Source organism: Labeo rohita, unplaced genomic scaffold, assembly GCF_022985175.1.
Source record: "Labeo rohita strain BAU-BD-2019 unplaced genomic scaffold, IGBB_LRoh.1.0 scaffold_769, whole genome shotgun sequence".
Lineage (NCBI taxonomy): Eukaryota > Metazoa > Chordata > Actinopteri > Cypriniformes > Cyprinidae > Labeo > Labeo rohita.
Window position 1 is genome coordinate 1 of NW_026129710.1, and position 22,500 is coordinate 22,500.

Below are 22,500 nucleotides of genomic sequence, written 5' to 3' on the forward strand. Positions count from 1 at the left end.
AAAAGCAATGGTTAAACCAATAGCTAAAAAAAATTTAGAAGGAACTTGGTCTGGTTCTTGTCTTGGGTGGGGGAGCACCACCCAACAAAGTTTCCTCATGTGATGGTCCTGATGTGCTGCATCTTTGACCATTAATCTTGGGTTTCTCACCCCAATATTGACAATCTCCTTCCTGAGTTGGGATTATCAATAATTGTGTTCTTTTGTTTTAATGTTGCAAGTTGTTCAAAGCTGTGAAAGTTAGTTGGTTAGGCTTACTTCAGGCTGGCTGGCGCCAGGGTATCCTGGACAGATTTATGATGTGGTTCTGGGCCCCTTTGTGGAATTTGGCTCTTTGGTTTCAACCAAATGCTCTGATCGAATCTTCCATTTGTCTGATTCGCTCTGATACCCTACAACAGCGTTTCTCAACTCCAGTCCTCGCGCCCCCCCCGCTATGCTTATTTTGCGTGTCTCTTCTAGTTAACACACCTGATTCAGATAACCAGCTCGTTATCATGAGCTACGTGCATGAACTGTGTTCCGATTGACATGATCCCTACATAGTGTTCATTGCTCCCTGCTCCCTGAGTTTGCTTCACTTCGGAACGTTCCTTTATGGATTTGCTCTGCGCCGCTGCCTGCAGCGTCTTCACACACAGACGAAACTTACTAGAGAAGTGTGAAATGTGACATCATATACCTCTGTAAATAAATACAATTTAAATTCACCTCTCGCACTCTTTAATGCCCTTTGAATGGAACGTATACACTCGTTTCGAACCGGAATCATGGCGGAATATCCAGGTGATGTCCACTTCGCAGGGCACTTACAGTCGAATAGAACAATTGCCGTACGTGATAAGAGATACATTCAAAATTAGCATAGTGGGGGGGGGCGCGAGGACTGGAGTTGAGAAACGCTGCCCTACAACATCCAGCAGGTGGACAGGCCTTTGGAGCAGTATGTGGAGGAATTTCTGAGCGTGTTACATCTGGTGAGCTGGAGCGACTCGATGATTAACACGTTTTTAGATGGGGCTAAAAGACGACAAGTTGTTTTGTTCCGTGACTCCTGATGATTGCCGCAGACCTGTAGTGGAATTTATTAACTATGTCCTTGCTCTCAGTATCTCCAACTTCTATGTCGATGTGGAGGATTCAAATCTTCCCCCCATCCGAAAACACGCGGACACTCCAGCTCACCACCAGCCAGTGTCCTTCACCTGCTGCTCCAAGAGGCTTACTCCCTCCGTTCCTCCCTTGCTTTCCAAAGTCCTCCAGAGCTCCTCCCTCATCCTCAGCCCAGAAACTGCGGCCCGCTCTCTGACTCCGGCTGCAGCCCCGTGCTCAAGTCGGCCTGCCGCCACCCCGCGCCCAAGTCAGCCTGCCTCTGCTCCGCGCTCTAGGCCGCATGCCTCTAATATGGCAAGCCACATGTGCCAGAGGGACATTATGGATCTGACGATCCCTATGGGTGGTGATTTCTCTAGGCTCTATCCTTTGTCTCTGCTGGTCCTGTCCAGCCCTCCCACGTCTTCGCTGGTCCCATCTAGTCCTCCAGAGCCTGAGTACCCTCCAGAGGCCGCGCCGCCTGAGAGCTGAGAGGATGTTAAAGTCACCCACTGTAGCTCTCTTCAATTAAGGAGTTAATTACAAAGAATTAATTATGAAACAAATATACAGAACATCTCAGAAACAACACTTACATCCACTATTAAGACTTTATCTGTAACCAACACTAACTTAAAATCAGCAAATTCTTTAAGAAAGTCTGTATGGTGGCCTGTATACAGTAGCAAGTACAGATGTCACGGGGGACATTGACACTTGTTTCTCTGGATAATGTTATATGAAGCACCATTACCTCAAATGAGTTATACATGAAACTCGTTCTCTGAGAAACTGTAGAAACACCTCTCCCTTTACTCTTTAGACGTGGCTCATTTTTATAACAGTAATCTTGGGGAGTAGACTCATTTAGGATAATGTAATCATCTGTTTTTAGCCAGGTTACTGTCAAACAGAGCACATCTAGGTTATGATCAATGATGCTTTTGTAAAAAGGGACCTGATATTCAATAGGCCAAGCTTTATCACTTGTTTCTCTGTATTATGTACATTTTTTATTTGTTGAACATCAATTAGATTGTTACTCCTAAATTGGTTTAAACGTTTATTGTATTTTTTAGATCGGGGAACAGACACAGTCTGTTCCTCTATAGCATCATATCTAGGTGAAAGGGTCTCTATGTGCTGAGAATTAACTGATTTTGGTGACGTGAGGCAGCTGCTTCCTGACCTGGGCCCCAGTTAGTCAAGTGCAAACTCTAAGACTATATGCTGGGGATGGCAAATGTCGGTCCTGGAGAGTTTTGTTTCAAACCTAATCAAACACACCTGAACAAGCTACTCAAGGTCTGAAGGGTTACTAGGAAGCTACAAGCAGGTAAGTTTTTTTATTAGGGTTGGAGCTGAACTCTGAATATGACTTACAATCTCATTTAACATTAGCCAGCACTTTTAAAATTTGCCAGGCCATTTGCTAAGATGTCAGACGCTCTGGTTCCCGGTAAACATTGGACTATGGTGGCTGGTGTTTCTATTTTCACGTTCCATACAATAGAATCGCCAATAACTACAGCACTTTCATCAGGTTGCTCAGTGGGTGCATCACTGAGTAAGTGTTATTAGGAATGATGTATTCACACAAGAACAAGGTGAAATACAAAAGTTTTTAATATAATCCACAATGATAGCACAGGAAGGCAACAAAACACGTGCACATAGTCAAGACCAGACACAAATCATAGAACTCAAACAACTTGGGTGGCTAACGATACACAAAACAGATGAAATGAGTAAACTAATCCTGACACAATGAAAGCAGGAAGAACCAAATATGGGCACAAGAGGAAGAAACCAACATAAACAGTCCACAGGGGGTGATATTACTCCCCCCTCCTGGAAGGCGGGACCTTGCGCCGTAGAAGAAAACAAAAACAAAGGAGTGGACGTGGGATGGCAACAGAAAGTCAGTGTAGGAGTAGGCTCTGGCAGAGGATGGACTCATGGGAGGAGGATAACAAAAACTCGGCGGGAGGGGCCGGGTGGAGACAAAAGGGACCCGGAGCAGGAGGAGCCAAGTGAGATCCAGGCCGCAGCCATGATGGTAGGTCCTGAGGTGATGGCAGGACAACGACCAACCAAGGTGGAGCCGGAAGGGAGCCCAGTGGAGCTGGTGGGGAGACAGGTGACGGTTGAGATGAGGGAGCCAGGAGCCGGGGCAGAGTCACTGGTGTCGTTGTCCGCGAACAGATGGTGGGCTGAGGGTGAGCAAAGAGGCTGCCAGGAGACAGAGGTGGTGTGGCTGAGGTAGGGATGAGTGGATGATGCAAAAGAGGGAGGGTTGGTGGTAAATTTAGGCAGGCAAACAGATCAGGGCAGGGTTCAGTATCAATTGACAGTTCTGATGATGGTGGAATAAGAGGGGGCATGTCTGCATATATATCCTCCTCAATATTTATTAGGTCCATTAGTCCCAGTTCCAGTTTTAGCTCACCCCCAGCGGAGGTACAGTGGGCGTGGCTTTTCTCAGCATCCTCGTGCTCCACTGATAACTCCTCCGTCACAAGCGATGTTGCTGGCTCTCACACCTGGACATGATGGGCTCATTGATGGGCTCATGGTCGCTCATTCATAATGAAACAAATAAAACCAAAACTTACAAAAAACAGAAAACAAAAACATGGGGAAGCATGCCGCTTACTTTTGTTTAAAGGTCCTTTTGCTGGGCTGGTCTTCTGTCACAACACGTGTAGGAAGGACGTGTTCGCACAAGGATAAGGTGAAATCTTGGTAATAAGGTGAGTCTTTAATATAATCCACAATGATAGCACAGGAAGGCAGCAAAACACATGCACATAGATGAGACCGGACACAAAACATAGAACTCAAACATCTTATAAAGGGTGGCTAATGATACACAAACAGTTATCAGAACCGAACAATGTACAGGATTCCCGGGCTAGTTGCATCCAAAGCTGTATCTAAGGCCTTCACATTCTTACTATCCTCTATTAAAGTTTGGATGCGTGTCTCTAGTTCTGAAATCTTCTCTGTCAGCCTAACTTATTTCCTTGCATTTATCAAATGTAAGTCCCTTACTGCCGACAGAGATAAATAAGCTATACATGTGGCAAGCGGTGCAGACAACAATAAAAGGAGAAGAAGCTATTACTCACCGTGGTTGTAGAAGGATTTCAACTCACCACTGTTGTTTGATGAACTCGTGAAGAGAAAGGCAGGGGGAGAACACAACAAAGCGAGAGAAATAAAGGAATACTGCAGTAGACGCGGATAGAAACGAGAAAGGAAACGCGAATGGCAAGCTAACCAGCTAATGGAATGCTAACACGGTGTACGCACGCTGCACGCACAGTTATAGAATAAAAATTAACAATCAACGAGAGCAAGAGAACAAAAAGTAAAGCGGTAGTAGACGTGAATAAAAACCTAAATGCAAACACGAATGGCAGGCTAACCGGCAAACGGAATGCTAATGCACAGCACGGCGTTGCACTCACGGTTATAGAATAAAAGCGAACAATCAGTTCAATCAGACTAGCGTGATGGATACTATCAGAAATCTGGTGGGAATCAAGCTATATTTTATCACGTTAATCAACAGAGAGTAATAGTAAGATTTCTACAGAAAAACAAAGCTCCAGGAAGCTACAAACGCACACCACTCTGCAGCACAGGAAACAGGAAACAGGAAGTAGTACAGACTGTCATACAATCATTTCATACAATGATTGTATGAAAGATAAACTATGCAGATTTATTTTCACAGCTGCCTTTGCTCATATTTACCGAGGGTGCCAATATTAGTGGAGGGCACTGTATATATAAACATGGCTGTGTATTCAGCAGTTGTTGGGAACATTATTTTTAGTCAAAATAATATACTGAAATAATATATATTTTGATTTTATTAAGGACAACTTTTTATTAACTGTTTTTTCTTTTTTTTTTAGTTAGTAAGTGTCAGTTTCTGCATTATTATTAGTCAAATCTGGATAAAGAAAGGATTTTATCATATCTGCATACATGGGCCCAGAGGGTTAGGGGGGCCACAACAATGTTTTCTGGAAGCCGTGTGTTCAAAAACATATGTTGTGTTGGGTTGGTGTTTGCAATAATGTGCTTTCCATACAGATCACAATAATAACACCAGAGAATATATCAACACCTTTATTTAAATATAGTACAAAAGGAATGAAGCACAAAGCGATAAAAAAGAGAACTTTTTAAGAATGTTTACAAAATAAAGGGTCATAGCAAAGAAAAAAGAGAGCTCTTGTATTGGACCCTCTGGATCCATCAAGAGAGATGCACAGGACTGTCTGTACATAATAACTATGGCAAAATGTTTGTATGATTTTCTAAAGATGTAAACTATACAAATATAAACAGTGATTCTAAAACAGCCACAGTTAATGGGATCAGACAATACTATTTCATGACCAATTCGTACGTATTTTACAAGGTGGCTAATTTGTACGAATTCGTACAACCTCACTCATACGCTTTCAGTGACGGGTAGGTTTAGGGGCGGGGTTGGGTGTACGTCATTCTTACAAATTCATACGAATTGTAAAATATATACAATCTAGCCAAAATCATACAAATTAGTGCAACCGCATCAAAAATTTACCAATTGTCATTAGATCAGGTTGGATCAGAACAATTCCACTTTCAGACGTCTATTACGTCACTATCATTATAGCCCACCCCTATCATTTCTAACTACCATATTGACCCTGTGAGGCAGATCAGATGTCACAGAGTAAATAAGCAGCCATACTTGATTGCACTTCTGCGCAATATTTAATTTGCTTATATTTATATTCGCATATAGAACATATATTATATCCCATATTTGAGCAGTAGAAAACTGCAAATCCTAAAACACAATGTTAGATCAGCGTCTCACAGCAACTCCTGCATAAACCACCTCTTCCTGTTCTTGAACTTTCTGAAAGAAAACAAGCATGTTCACAAATGTATTATTAAAGAACATTACTGATCATCTGTCTTACTTCCACATATTCACTTGCATATCAATTCATTTTAGCAGTTTAATGTTGATTTGATAATGCATAAAAATTATCAAACCACTGGGCCTTTTTTTTTTTTTTACTTTTCAATTTTATTTTGAATCTAAGTGTCATTTATCTCTTAACACAACCTAAACTGACAAAGTATAAGACACAACAAAATAAGCAAACATTACAAAATACAAGATATATCATACATAAAAATAAATAAATAATAAAAAAAAAATGGATGTTACTGCCATTGATTAGGAGGATACTATATGGGAAGTAAATTTACACAAAAACACCCTATACACAAAAATACATTCTTACCGATTTCTTTGCTTTTCTTTTGTAGAATGTCGGGTCAGCATACGTTATCTCTGCTTCATGAGACTGAACTGTTTTAGCATTAATGATAGAGTTAATAAACACTAAACACTAAATAAACCAATGTTTGAGATTTGATTTCTCTGAAATACATTTTGCACATTATTTTAAAGCCAATAATATAAATTTTACAACAGATACATCAGCAGTAGGAAACACTTGCCTTCTTGGTCTGTTTTTCTGCATTTTCTGCAGATCCAGATCATCCCGACTGCAGCTAAAATCAACAGAGTTGCAGCAACAGTAGACATCAGCACAATATAAAACAAGAAGTGACCCTGACCTGTAATGGACAAAATTAGCCATTTATTGTGACTCAATCTGTACGTCTGATTTAAAACAAACACTATCAAACATCTGTCAGCAGCTCAGCACTGCAACTGAGAGATCAGCTCAGTTAATCAAAGTTAATATAAATACCAACATACTTGCACATGTGTAACAGAGTTCAGTGATGTTGAGATGTTGAGTCTTGTTAGTGAACGAATTGTTGATTACACAGCTGTAGGTGTTGTTATCCTGATATTCCACCTCCAGAGGTAGAGAGAGACTGATGCTGAGATCAGACACACTGATGCTGGACAATAAACTGTTTCCTTTGTACCAGGAGAGACTCACATCACTCACATTCACCACTGAACACAACAATGAACAATTCTGGTGTGATAATTGTGATGAAGCACAGTCTCTGTTGTCTCTGATGTCAGGAACAGGCAGACAAGCTGGAAAACAAAAATAATGATATTAATAACTTCTAAATACATGGTGCAGTATTAAAAAGAATATTTAATTAAACTTTTTTTAAATTGCAAACATTATTTTAGTTAGTTATGTTTGAAAATAATGTTGATCATTTCATTAACTTAAAATTGTACAAAATTGTAAAAGGACTGGATAGGGAGAGTAACGAGTAAATGTTGAAATTATATATTTTAAAGTCATTATTATTATTATTATTATTATTATTATTATTATTATTATTATTATTATAGCACCCCTGCCCTCTTAGGCTGGTCTGACCTAAACTCTGAAGGGCGGAGCACCAGGTTCCTTTAATTGGTGTCTCTCGACTATGAATTTAGGCCCCTACTCTGATACCACAGTTTAGGGATATGAACTAAATAAACTGATAAAATTATACAGCGATGATGATTTATTTGCAAACAGAAAAAGGGGAATAAGGAAAATACAAGATATAATTATATATCTATATCTATATCTATCTATCTATCTATCTATCTATACCTATATACCTATATATATATATATATATATATATATATATATAAATATATATATATATAATATGAAGAGTTCAGATGCAAAAGCCCCTAAATCCATCTGACGCATTTCTTTGACGCGTTTCTATGTAAGTACCGGTACTTCTGATTGGGCTGAGGCTAGAATTTAGCGAGTCTGAAGTAAAAGTATTTGATGGACGTGTACTATGTGTCAGGAGCATTCACTCAGTATCATTATCTCATTTTTGACCGAGATGGCTTTTAGCCAGACTGTATAAATGTCAAATATGAATAATCAGTGATCAGTAGAGACATTCTAATAATAACCAATAGGTAAATTTAAAATGAAAAGGTACATATAGTAAAACTGAATGTACAATATGAATACACAGAATGAAATACACAAAATATCCCCTTAGGGAAATTATGGAAGCCCATTTCCACAACTAAATAATTAAAAAAAAAAATATATATATATATATATATACAGTTGCAATCAAAATTATTCAACCCCCCAGAGACTGCAGTACTTTACAAATACAAGCTTTTCTGAAGATCCAGGACTTTATAAAAATTGCATCTACAACAGTTTAATGGCATATTAAAAGTTATAATGTCAATATAGAATGTAATGTTTTTGAGTTATAGGATTTTTTAATATCACACCTGTGTCATAATTATTCAACCCCTGTTCAACATTGCCATTTTAAGTCACTTATTTTTTATGGTAGGGAACAAAATTGTCTTAAAACACAATTAAGCCTTTATAAACTTTATTAAAAAACAGAATTAGCTTGGGGTGTGACACATTCATACGGTTAGCCCAGGTGTGTGCTGAAGTTGAGTCGCTAATATGACACAGTCAACAGAGCTCTCACAAAAACTATAGAGAAGAAATTGCCTTATTTTATTAGAAAGTCTAAGGCTACATTAAGATTTCCAAGACATTAAAAGTTCCTAGAGACGCATCTGGCAGCCTTATTCCTTAGTTTGAAGTGTGTTGTACCAGAAAACCTTTGAGGGAGTTGAACAAAAAAAGCACAATATCATAAAATGTTTGATCAGAGCAACTAAGAAAAACCTGCAATGTACAGCCAAAGACTTGCAATACGACCCGATGAAACGAGGAAAAACATTTCAAAGCAGTGTATGAAAAGAACACTAGACAAGTATGGCCTTCATGTTGGGGCATCTTGCCGAATACCACTCTTGACCAAAAAGAACAAAAAGGCCGATCTGAACATGCTAAAATTCATTTGGATAGACCTGTGGAGTTCTGAAATGGAATAAAAGAATGTTTCATGGAGTGATGTGACCAAACTAGAACTATTTTGACCTGTGGATCAGCGGCATGTCTGGAGCAAAAAAGACAAAACTTATAAGCAGAAGAACACCATCTCCATCGTCAAACATGGAGGTGGATCAGTCCTGTTATGGGGTTGTTTTACTGTAGCAGGAAGTGGAAAACATGACCGTATGAAAGATATCATGTATTCTTTGAAGTATCAGGCCATTTTGGCAAGAATTGTGATGCTTTTGGTGCAATGACTAAAGCTGATGATCAATGGACTTTCCTGCAGGACAATCTTCCCGAAGTATACATCCAAATCTACTTAAGCTTGGTTCAGGGATCAGTCATAGAATGTTTTTGAGTGGCCTGTTCAGTCTCCAGATTTAATTCTCATTGAAAATATTTGGTTGAATTTGATTAAAGCAGTGGCAATGTGAAAACCAAAGATTATCAGTGATCTGAAAGCTTTTTAAGCAAGGAATGGGCCAAGATTGCAGTAGAGAGAAGACAGAAGCTTCCAAGCACTTTCACGCAGCAATTATTGGTGGTTTTAAAGAATAAAAGATTCTGCACCAAATTTTACTTTTGGGGGTTGAATAATTTTGAAGATGAACGTTTAGAGCCAATTTGATTTTTTTTTTTTTTTCTTACATTACTTACTTACGTTCTCAGAATTATTCAAATGTGTAATGACAAACTTTCTCCAATAGTGTACTGACGCCTTTGTTGAATTGTTTTCACAAAATTTTGTTCTCTGGATCAAAATGTCTTGCAGGTCAAGGGGGTTGAATAATTTTGATTGCAACTGTATATATATATATTGTGACTTTTTATCTCATAATTCTGACTTTTTTTCTCGCAATTGCAAGTTTATATCTCGCAATTCTGACTTTATAAGTTTGTATCTCGCAATTCGGAGAAGTCAGAATTGTGAGATAAAAAGTCGCAATATTTTTTTGGGAAACGGGCTTCCATAGAAAATGTACTCAAATCAATGAGTTTCAATGAACTTTATGTTTCTTGTTTATGGCGCACTTTGTGCACACTCTCAACATCACAATGTGTGAATCCCCAGTGAAATATTAAATTCACTTAACTCACTTACTACCAAGTGCACTGATGCAACCAAGGTATAAGACTGTAACGCCACGCCAGCAGAGGGAGCCCTCAGCCACTGACTGACTGTTACCGCTCCCTCTGCTGCTTCTATGGTTACTTCCTGTTTGGCAGCCATATAAGCAGGACCATGCCAAACAGGACTTCGTGAAGTATTGTTTTGCCTGTGCGAGCTCTACCAAGTGTTTGTCTAGTTTAATTTCCCTGTTTATTTTGCTACTTTGGACTGCTCACTTGGATTTTGACCTTCTGCCTGTTCATTTGGATTTTGCTTTTGTCTTGCCCTACATATTACTGTTTGTTTGGAGATCGACCCGGCCTGTCTTGACTACGTTGTGTTCAATAAAGCTCGCATCTGGATCTATCACGCTTCTCACGAGTCGCCGTTACAAAGAGTAATACTTTTCATTGTCTTATGAACTGTAACATTAAACTTGTAATACTATATGAATAATCAGAATATAAAGAACGTGGGCCCACTCACACACACTCGTACCCAACCCCGTTGTTTTTATAATGAGCGTGTTAGTTGATCTATGCCGAGTGATGGGTGCAGCCATGTTAGTTCACGCTGAATCCGAGGTGTGGAATTTACAAGGCGCAAATTCATCCTCTCCTCCCGAAAAACATTAAAGTAAGTCTCTGGTGAGCTGGGAGAAGAGCAGAGTAAACTTTATAGTTACCTACACAATGTGTATATGATATCAATAAAACATGTCAGCAAATTACATTTGTAAAGATCATTATTGCCGCTTCCATAGACATCGGCATGCATTATGCAAACTATAAATGCATCATTTTTCTAGGACTTATGTGCATTTAAATGTCTGGAACTTAAAATAAGCATTATATGGTTGAAAACACCAAATAGTTGCGATAATTTGACAAGCGCTCAGCGCGTCTGATCTGGCTCTGCGCCAGCCAAAGCAGATTTGAATTCAGCAGTTGATCACTTGATGCGCTGAACGTTCGAATCACACCCGTGTGATCGTACGCTCCAGGGACCTGTCAAGAATGATCACACCGGTGTGATCGTACACGTTAAAGGGTTAAGCTGTAATGATCGTCTCCCGGTGCTGGCAAACACACTCTACCACAAGCGGCCGTCTGTCCCTCGTAGCCGAAGGAACACCCAACACTCCCGGTGGGGTGCACTATCCAGTGTCTCGTTCTGTCCCTCGCTGTCAGAGGACCTTCTGAGCGCTTCTGGTGGCTCAAATGGCTATCTGATTCCTCTTTCACGCACCAGGACAGATAATAGGGATTTTAAGCAACAGCTTCCAATGGAACGGCTACGATGACCGGAAGTAGCAAAGTGTAAAGTATTGTGTGAGATAGAACTCAGGAATATATAGAATAGTTGGCCACTCTTGTATTGACACTGAGTTCGAGTTTAGTTGGCCAACCCCTTTTTCCTTAAAAGCATTCCCCGCTGTTATTGCTACTGACAGGTCAGTAAAGTTTAAGAAGAAAAATGCCCACCTGTGTCTAGACTCTTTATTGAGTTTATCGCGCAACGGACACAACACAAACCAGCTGTTCTCCCGTAGTAGACGGCTACAGTAGAACGTCAAGAAGTGTAAGTTAAAGTCATGAACGTGCAATATGACGTCGGAATGCCGCTGTCGTTCCATCCATGGCTACTGCTTAAAGTCCCTAATGAGCAACGTGCTGCAACGCGATTTACTTCAAAAGCAAGCTCAGCAGGGCAGTAGTATTGGACAGCTATTGCTAACTGAGAGTGCTGGCTCTCATCACAGGCGTCGATGTCTTCAACCAGAAACAGATTGCTAAACAAATAGTTAACACACTTCCTGCGTAAACTCAAATACTTGAACAAAATATAATTTTAAACGAACAAAAATCGTATAACTTACGTTTTGTGGTTATTAAAGGAGAAGTCCACTTCTAGAACAACAATTCACAAATAATTTACTCATAAAAGTTTAGAAAAATCCTGAAATGCTTTCCTCAAAAACCATAATTTCTTCACGACTGAAGAGAGAAAGACATGAACATCCTGGATGACAAGGGGTTGAGTAAATTTTTTGTAAATTGTTGTTCTGGAAGTGGACTTCTCCTTTAACGATAGATTTCAATCAGAACCAACCCTTCAGCAACCCGAATCTCGCTGCTCGTTGCTTGTCTGTGTAGTGGTTAAAAAGATCAAAATGATCTTTAAAAAAGGTGTTACAGAATCAATTTGATTCAACGTGAATATAAATAGAGTTAAAATCAATATGATTTATATAATTTGATGAGATTAGTACAGTTAAAGTTATTGTCTTGAATCCTGTGGATTAACTTGTGAAGAAAATGAAGTGTAATTCAACAAATATACATCCAGTCAACTAAATGTAAATCAAAAAGACAGCAAAACCCACGTTTTCTCCCAAGTGCACATCAATCAAACATTTGTGTTTCACGCAGGGGTTCCTTAAAGGGGAACACACACACGTATATGAGCTCTTCGTACAATATACCTATTTGAAAATTTGAAGAAGACTGTTCTGTTAACCTGTTGTCAGTAATAACCTATAGGGCTATTATAAAATAAGAAATATAAGTAAATAGTCCTAAGGGAAACTCATCTACTTTGATGTAAAGCTACTTTATATGAAGAGTTCAGATGCAAAAGCCTCTAAATCCATCTGACGTATTTCTTTAAAAGAGCATTTCTTTCTAGCTACTTTGTATAGGTTTCTATGTAAGTACTGGTATTTCTGGTTAGGCTGACACTGGAATTTAGCGAGTTTGAAGTAAAAGTATTTAATGGATGTATTATATGTGTCAGGAGCATATATATATATATATATATATATATATATATATATATATATATATAATATATATATATAAACTTCCCTTATAAGGGGGTTACATTATTATTATTTTTTTTTTTTTCTCCTTCATTTAATTAAGGTTTTTAAGGAACTCTAAGTGTTTATTGTCCACAGTAATGAATGATACCTGACTGACAGTTTCTGTTCTCTGAATAAATGCAGTCTATATAATTGTGTAATGTAAATATTTAGATTGCATTGCTCAAACTCTGAGTATGTGTGAATCTGGTATAAATCTGGTCTTAGTTGCCCCCCAATTACAGAGAGATCAATGTTATATATAATAATAATAATAATAATAATAATAATAATAATAATAAAGTACAAAAAATAAAAAAATAATTATATGACTCCATACGTCATCCCTACTTAAAAATAATATTAAACTCCAAATATTTTTATAATGTAATTAGTTCTAAAATGAAATATTAATAAAATATGATATGAATATGAACTATATATATATATATATATATATATATATATATATATCAGAAAATTAAAATACATAAGTTACTTACAGTAGACAGTAACAGTGAAGTTCTTGATTTGGACCTTTGGCCCTGCCATAATTCTTGCTTCATAAAATCCAGAGTCTGTGGTTGTGGTGTTTGTGATGGTCAGAGATCCTGTCTGTTTGTCCAGCTGCAGTCTGCCTTTAAATCGGTCATCAATATCACTAGGATATGAGATCTGATCGCCATCTAAAAGGACTATGAATATACCTTGTTCTCCAAACTTCCATATTATCTCTTTTACAGTATCTACATCAGTTTGTAGAGTGATAGGTTTTCCCTCCACCACTGACACTGGCTGCACTGCATCTGTATCAACACCAAACACACCTGAGGAACAAAAAGGAACAGTTATTTGGCAGCTAAATGAACTTTGGAACTACAGAACATTGGAACCTCTATTGCCATCTGTTAAAGCTAACAAAAAGACTACCCAACAACAACATTAATTATAGCACTCTTCAGTGCTCACATTAAAATATATTAGCTGGAGCTTTTTTGTGACAAATATTAGACAAAGTTTAGTCTTCCCAGGTGTGTCTTGTTATCTTGTTAGCTTGTTACCCCACTGTGTGTATCCACCAGTGGTGGGAAGGTTACTTTGGAAATGTAATAGGTTACAGATTACAAGTTACTTGATTTAAAATATAATAAGTAGTGTAACTTTTCAATTACTTTATTAAAGTAAAGTAACTTATTACTTTTTGATTACTTTTCAAAATTTCTAATATTTTCAACTGTTAATCATTTAGAAACATTTAAACCAGGCAGATTTAACCTTACAGTAGCACTCAACACTGATTACTGTCAGACTTTCAAAATCCTTCATCACTTGAATTAAGATTATAATAAGTAAGGGATAATATACATCTTTATTTTGCGATAACAACTGGCTGGATGTACATTATCTCACTTATTACACAGCTGCTTGATAGATTATTTAGATGTTTCATGTCAAAATAATTCGACACGAAACACTGATCTGAGTTGAAATATTTGAACGCAAAGCTTCCATGAAGAAATCAGTTGCTGGCAAGGCAAGTTCAAACTAGACAGACATTTTAGGGATACAGTATAGTCATACCACTTTTCTTACACAACATTTCACCACATAAATAATTAAGTAGTACTAGTTTGTTAGTTATCTTATAATCCATTACAGTGTACAAAAAAAAAATGGCAGCAGCTGTATTTGTATGAAACAATAGAGAGAGTCCACGATACCAGGATGACAGAATTAAGAAATTGTGAATTGAGCTTTAATATTTTATTAGCTAACCAAACGCAAAGAAAAACTATTAAGCATATAGCACCAACTTAACTTGCCCGGATGAGTCTGTGTTATTAGCTTTTACCAGTTGTTATCAGGGAATAACATACCTTGGAATGCCAAAACTGCCAAATCAAAATCAAGCATTCCACAGAGCCGTGCACACTAAAAGTAAGAAAGGTGCTTTAAAAGGTTCTTCGCAGTGGTGTCATAGAAGAACCATTTTTGGTTCCACAAAGAATCATTCAGTCAAAGTTTCTTTAAAGAACCATCTCTTTCTTACCTTTTTATAATATGAAGAGCCTTCTTTCACCACAAAAAACCTTTTGTGAAACAGAAAGGTTCTTCAGATGTTAAAGGTTCTTTATAGAAAGGTTCTTCTATGGCATCATGAAGCACCTTCATTTTTAAGAGTGTGTAATACTTTAATTTAAAGCACAGCCACTATGAATTCAGACTTAACACCTCTTATTTACTTCGAGATCATTCTGAGGTTAAATAAAGATTTGAAATCATAAATAGTTGAATAGCTATGATACTGGGTTTGAAATCAAATGTTCACATAGCTATGACAGGAAACACTGGCATCTAACAATGCCTTGGAAAAAAACAATTAATCTTAAAAAATAAAGTTTATGCCTAAACCCAATAAGCATGTGTCCTATTCTGTGTCCTAAACTCCTGAAACATTGGTGTCTCATTTTAGAGCAGTCAATGCAATTTTTGAAATAAGTCAATTAAATCTGTATTTGGAGGTGGGTGTATGTAAAAAAAAAAAAAATCAGATGTAATCCCCTTTGTAATCACTGGCATTTTTCAAAAGTAACTGTAATTTAATTCATTTTTTTTTTTTTCTCAGTAACTGTAACTAATTACAATTACATTTATTTTGTAATTAAATTACATAATTCCGTTACATGTAACTAGTTACTTCCCAACACTGGTATCCACTTTATTTTTCAATGTGGAAGTAAGCTGTTTTCTGGTAATGTAGACGTCCGGTTCATAATCCACCACAGGGAAATAACGAGAAGAATATCGAAGTGCAGTAAATGGTAAAACAGTTTGCACTACAAACCAGTGTGTTCATAATTAAGATAATACATTAAAATAATATGGTAAGACACACCAGTTTGCAATATCAAGCAGCAAAACAAGCTTTTTGTGCAGCTAAAAATAGCTGGAAGTGGATGAGACCAGAAGCCAGACACACAAATGGCTGCACCCACTCTTATGGGAAAAATAAGGTGGATAGCAGCGGTTCTTAATTCCAGTCCTTGCACCCCACTGCTCTGCATATTTTGCATGTCTCTCTTAGTTAAGGCACCTGAATCTGATAACCAGCTCATTAGAAGTGTGTTCCGTGCATGAACTGTGTTCTGATTGACATGGTACCTACACAGTATTCATTGTTCCCTACTCCCTGAGCACAGTAAATCAGTTGAAGTTTTCTTCACTTCGGAACATTCATTCACAAATTTGCGATATGCCACCACCTGCAGCGTCTTCACAGACGAAACTTAGAGAAGTGTGAAGTGTGACATAAATGCATCTGTAAATAAATACGATTTAAATCAGAGGTCTCAAACTCAATTCCTGGAGGACCGCAGCTCTGCAGAGTTTAGCTCCAACCAGCTCCTACTGACACCTGCTTGGAAGTTTCTATTGATCCTGAAGACCTTGATTAGCTACACTGTAAAAAAATCCATAAAAATACAATACAATATACCGTAATCATTTGAAGGAATTTTCAGTATTAGCTTTTACAGGTGTTTTTCCATATTTTTTTAATTACGCTTTGCATTGTGGGAACAAGAACCTCTGTGGCTTATCGGCGCGAAAATAGTGAAGAGAGGACGTGGAGAGCTGCTAGGTCAAAATTTCATTTTAAAGTCGCTTTCGAATGTGGGAAACCCGTTTTTACTCTTCCGTGGTAAATAATATGTTGTTAAATGTTGCAAAAAATGTTTATGTAACGTTAACTTAGTAGCTGTCTGGCTTTTTTGGCAAATGAACTTTGGAGCCGTCGCACGCAACTTTCTTATCATATCATCACACATCTTCCTCATTTGGAGTTTTTTGCCAGATGAGGTAGGTTTTGACCTTTTATTGTCTTGTTTTACACACACGATAAGATGCAAAACAGTAATTAATTGGGCAACATTACTAGTAAGCAGTCTGTGAAGCGACTGTGTGAACACAGGCATCCGACGCTTGGGAGCCACGCCAGAATGCCACTTCAGGTCAGCGTGGCAGTAACTTTAGCTCCTCAAGTTATCTTTCTCACTCCAATGGACAAATGCACATGACATTATGTCAAAATGACTGTTGTTGATGGGTGACCTCGTAAACATAGTCTAAAACAGCGGTTCTCAATTCCCACTGTTTTGCATATTTCGTATGTATATCTACGACGTTTGTTCTATTCGAACGCAAGTGCCCTGCGAAGTGGACTTTCCTCCATGATTCCAGTTCAAAGTGAGCGTATACAGTGCCCTCCACTAATATTGGCACCCTTGGTAAATATGAGCAAAGGTGGCTGTAAGAATAAATCTGCATTGTTTATCCTTTTAATCTTTCATTCAAAAAATTCACAATATTCTAACCTATCATTTTAAGTAAAACCATGGAAAGCAGGGGGAAAATCTCATTATGAAATAAATGTTTTTCTCTATTTCATGTTGACCACAATTATTGGCACCCAATTATTGCAACGTCCTTTATTCAAGATAACAGCTCTGTGTTTTCTTCTTTAATGCCTGAAGAGTTTGGAGAACACCTGACAAGAGATCAGAGACCATTCCTTCATACAGAAACTCTTCAGATCCTTTAGTTTCCCAGCTCCATGCTGGTGCTTCTTCTCTTCAGTTCACCTCACACATTTTCTATAGGGTTCAGGTCAGGCAACTGGGACGGCCATGGCAGAAGCTTCATTTTATACTCAGTGACATATTTTTGTGTAGATTTTGATGTTTGATTTGGATCATTGTCCTGATGGAGGATCCAACCACAGCTTATTATAGAACTTCTAACAGATGCAGTCAGGTTTAGATTTTTTATCTGTTGGTATTTGCTAGAATCCATGATGCCATGTATCTGAACAAGATGTCCAGGACCTCTGGCAGGAAAATAAACCCACAACATTAAAGATCCAGCAGTATATTTGGGCATGGGGTACTTTTTGTACCAAACCTATCTTGAGTGTTTGCTGCCAGAAAGCTCTTTTTTTTAGTTTCATCTGACCACAGAAGCCAGTCCCATTTAAATTCAAGTCGTGTCTGACAACTGAATATGCTGGAGTTTGTTTTTGGAAGAGCAAGGTGGATTTTTCTTAAAACCCTCCTGAACAACATGTGGTGACGTAGGGGCTGTTTGAATTATTTTTTTTTTTAGTCTTTTGGCCCCAAGACTCAACTAATCTCTGCAATTCTCCTGCTGTGATCCTTGGAGAGTCTTTGGACACTTAAACTCTCCTCTTCACCATGCATTAGGGCGATATAGACACACATCCTTTTCCAGGCAGATTTGTAACATCTTTAGTTTAATTTGAATTCTCAATTATTGTCCTAATGATGGAAATTGGGATTTTCAATGCTTTAGCTCTTTTCTTACAGCCACTTTCTATTTTGTGAAGCTCAACAATCTTGTTCTGCACATCAGAACTATATTATTTGGTTTTATTCCTTGTGATAGATGATTAAGGAAATTTGGCCTTTGTGCTCCTCATATTTATAATCCTTTGAAACAGGACGTTATTGCTGGACAATATCATACTCCTAGTCATTCTAGTGTGCTAAATAACTGCAAATATGAATGGGAATATACATCAGAGATGTTTTACTAATTATAATTTCTAAGGTTGCCAATAATTGTGCCCAACATGCATATGAGAAAAACATTTATTTCATAACGTAAGTTTTCCCCCACTTTTAATTGTTTTACTTCAATGAAAGGTAAGCAATTTGAGAATTTTTTGAATGTAAGATCATTAAGATAAACAAAGCAAATTTATTTTCATAGCCGTCTTTGCTCATATTTACCAAGGGTGCCAGTATTAGTGGAGGGCACTGTATGTTCCAATTAGAGGTCATTATTGCGTGTGAGAAATAAATTTAAATTGTATTTATTTCCAGATGCATTTATGTCACACTTCACACTTCTCTAGTAAGATTCGTTTTTGTGTGAAGACGTTGCAGGTAGCGGCGCAGCGCAAATCCATTAATGAACGTTCCGAAGTAAAGTTAACTTTAATTGATTTCCCCTGCTCAGGGAGTAGGGAACAATGAATACTGTGAAAGGACCATGTCAATCAGAACATAGTTCATGCACGGAGCTCACTTTTAAGGAGCTGGTTATCAGAATCATGTGCGTAAAAGGAACACTTCACTTTTTTTGCTAATAGCTTAGCATAGATCATTGAATCAGATTAGACCGTTAGCATCTCGCTCGATCTAACAGTCTAATCTGATTCAATGATCTATTCTAAGCTATTAGCAAAAAAAGTGGAGTGTTCCTTGAACTTAGAGAGACATGCTAAATATGCAGAGCGGTGGGGGTGCGACGACTGGATTTAAGAACCGTTGGTCTAAAATGAGTAAAAGAAAAAAAAGTATTAACTGACTGTAAAGGAGGGAGTAGATCTGATGTGTGTCAGATGTATGTCATGTTTTAAAGAGACAGCAATCATTCATAGTGTTTATTTTGTTTTCTTTTTAATGACAGGATGTGATTGCTGCTGTACTGAATCTCAAGCACACCTGCATTTTTATCATGGGTTTGTATTCTGTTTTATTAACAGTTTTATTAACAGTTGCAGCCGCTTCACAGACAATGTGCTAATAACGTTACTAAATTGATTTGATTGATTTCTTCTGCATGTTATCATCCTTGTGTGTGTAAGGTGTGTTCAAACCTGCTGGTCGTTATGTATATGGTCATTTAGTAATTTCTTTTTTGTTTAAGCTGACGGGCAGTTCAAGATTGCCGTCGTTCAAGAAGTTAACGAACACATCCCCTGTTGCAGATGGGAACTACAAATACTCAGTATTAGAGTTAGCAGTTCATTTAATGAACTTAAAATACTGTATGATTGCTTCATCTCCAACCTGCATGTTACTCAGTTTGTAGTTCAGTTTCATTCATTTTATTTTTGTCATATCCATTTCTTTTAGTTTTCCTGTGAATAAATCCTGAACAAGGGTTGAGATGAAGGCAACCAAGTGGGTTTGTATTCTGTTTTATTAACAGTTTGTATTTAACATTAGTGTTCAATATTGAAAAGAAAATAGAGTCATTGAGTCATTTATTCTGTTGACGTTTACAACAATGCGAAGCTGGCTGCTGAACACTTTCAAAGGTGTTCAAAGCTGCTGCTTGTTATGTATATGGCAGTTTTGTAATGTATTTTTGTTTAAGGTGATGGGCAGTTCAAGACTGCTGTCGTTCAAGAAGTTAATGACCACATCTCCTCTACTGTTGCGGTTGTGAGCTAACAAATACCCAGAGCAGGCAGCACTTATGTCCACTTCCAAAACAAAGATTCACATATAATGTAGTCACCCCCTTGTCATCCAAGATGTTCATGTCTTTCTTTCTTCAGTCGTAAAGAAATTATGTTTTTTTTTAGGAAAACATTTCAGCATTTTCTCCATATAATGGACTGATATGGTGCCCCGATTTTGAACATCCAAAATGCAGTTTAAATGCGGCCTTAAACAACCCCAAATGTGGTTGTAAACGATCCCAGCCAAGGAAGAAGGGTCTTATCTAACGAAACGATCGGTTATTTTCATAAAAAAATAATATAATTTAGAGACTTTTTAATCTCAAATGCTCGTCTTGCCTTTTTCTCCCTGAACTCTATCTATCTCAAGACAATTAGGGTATGTTGAAAAACATGGTTTAATGACTTTTAAATGGAACATATATGCTCGCTTCGAACTGGAACCATGGCGGAAAATCCTATGATGACCACTTCGCAGGGCACTTACGGTCGGATAGAACAAACATCTGAAGCGATAAGAAATACATACGAAATATGTAGAGTGGTGGGGCGGGCGCGAGGACTGGAATTGAGAACCGTTGGTGTATAGCCTTTGAATTTCACTTGTTTGTCAGTCGCTGAATGTGATGTTGCCTGTTTCTTGTGTCCATTTGATTCTTAGTTGTAATTTATGTACTCTGTTAATTTATTAAATCCCTGCAAATAGAAGTAGTGAATATCACTAGTTTATTCTAAGTTGTAAGGTAACTGTATTAGGTTACTTTATAAACCTTTATTAATAAATATAATCATATAATAATTTCATCAATGTTTTTTGTTTTGTTTCGTTTTGTTTAGAACAAGTGGAGTTTCATGTAACATGGAATTTAAGTTCAGTAGACCCATCGACAATGAAAAGTTGAAAGGAAAATAGAGTTTTGCAAAAGAAAGAAAAGTAAAGCAAAAATTTTCTACCGAGGACAATGCGGTTGCAATTTCTACTGACGGGAATCCGATTATGATTTACCAAGGGGAATGCGGAAAATGATTTCTACAAAGGGGGACAGGGACCACACATTAAAAAAAAAAAGAAAAATGAAAGCATCCAAATGGCAGTGTCAGACCTGTGTGTCCCTTTTGGACTGTTTGTATGTGTTTTCCCAGTGTGTGCCCATATTTGGTCTTCCTGTTCCTGTTCTTGTTAGTCACGTCATTGTCTATCATTCGCACCTGTCTTATTTTGATTGGTTGTTCTGTGTATTTAAGGTTGGTTGTCCCCTTGGTGTCTCGTCGGTGATTACACTGTCATTCTGTTCCTTTCGTCATGTTTGCTGGTTCCCTGCTGTTTTCCCTTTTTGTTTTCTCATGCACTTTGGATTATCTTTAATAAACGGCACTTATTGGATCTCCGCTCTCCTGCTCATTCCACGCACCGACTACACCGTGACAGGCAGTACTTCAATGTGTAAACAATATGATTTACATACTAAATCCAGCAAAAACTGTAGTACACTGTAAAATCCAATAGTTTAACTTCCTTAGAATTAGTTATCTTTACTTAGTTGCTATACTTACTAGGTTTTATTAAGTTACAGCTACTTTGAAGTGAGTAAAACAATTTACTTACTACTTTGAGTGATGTTTACTTAAAATATTCAAGTAGCCACAAAGGAACCAATGACATTAATAAACCAGTGAGAGGCGGCAGTGCACTAATATGTGCTAATTTGCAAAGTAACAACAGAAGAAGAAGAAGAAAAAGTTTTTGAGGTGGAAATTGTTAATCTGCAGTTATTAAGTTGGCTTGGGAAAGCCAACTTACTGAAATCCTATTTAAACTTCTTCTTCTTCTTCTTCTTCTTCTTCTTCTTCTTATTTTTCTGACCGCAAATTTTTTGGACACGAACTGTTCTTTCTAACTAAAACTAATCTATCTATCTATCTATCTATATATCTATCTATCTATCTATCTGTCTATCTATCTTCAAACATCTATCTATCTATCTATCTATCTATCTATCTATCTTCAAACCTTTATCTATCTATCTATCTATCTATCTATTTATCTATCTATCTATCTATCTATCTATCTATTTATCTATCTATCTATCTGTCTATCTATCTTCAAACATCTATCTATCTATCTATCTATCTATCTATCTTCAAACATCTATCTATCTATCTATCTATCTATCTATCTATCTATCTATCTATCTATCTGTCTATCTATCTTCAAACATCTATCTATCTATCTATCTATCTATCTATCTAT

At 37.4% G+C, this 22,500-nt stretch overlaps 1 protein-coding gene across 1 annotated transcript; it reads right to left on the reverse strand.

The window, feature by feature from the left end:
* Positions 1–3,048: 3,048 nt before the first annotated feature.
* LOC127161902 (SLAM family member 9-like) lies at positions 3,049–14,893 on the reverse strand. The gene is made up of 4 exons (XM_051104663.1): positions 14,857–14,893; positions 13,483–13,806; positions 6,899–7,192; positions 3,049–3,305 (listed from the first exon to the last, which is right to left on the reverse strand). Exons 1-4 carry the CDS (start codon positions 14,891–14,893, stop codon positions 3,049–3,051), a joined length of 912 nt encoding a protein of 303 aa, XP_050960620.1.
* Between the last annotated feature and the right edge of the window lie 7,607 nt (positions 14,894–22,500).

What these genes read in the sequence shown, in the direction of transcription:
- LOC127161902 (XM_051104663.1), bottom strand. Translation starts at nt 14,893, where the DNA reads ATGCTTGATTTTGATTTGGCAGTTTTGGCATTCCAAG. An exon ending in GGCAGTTTTGGCATTCCAAG is followed by an intron (nt 13,807 to 14,856) that starts GTATGTTATTCC and finishes TTTGTTCCTCAG; the next exon opens with GTGTGTTTGGTGTTGATACA. An exon ending in ACTCTGTTACACATGTGCAA is followed by an intron (nt 3,306 to 6,898) that starts GTATGTTGGTAT and finishes GCTCACCCTCAG; the next exon opens with CCCACCATCTGTTCGCGGAC.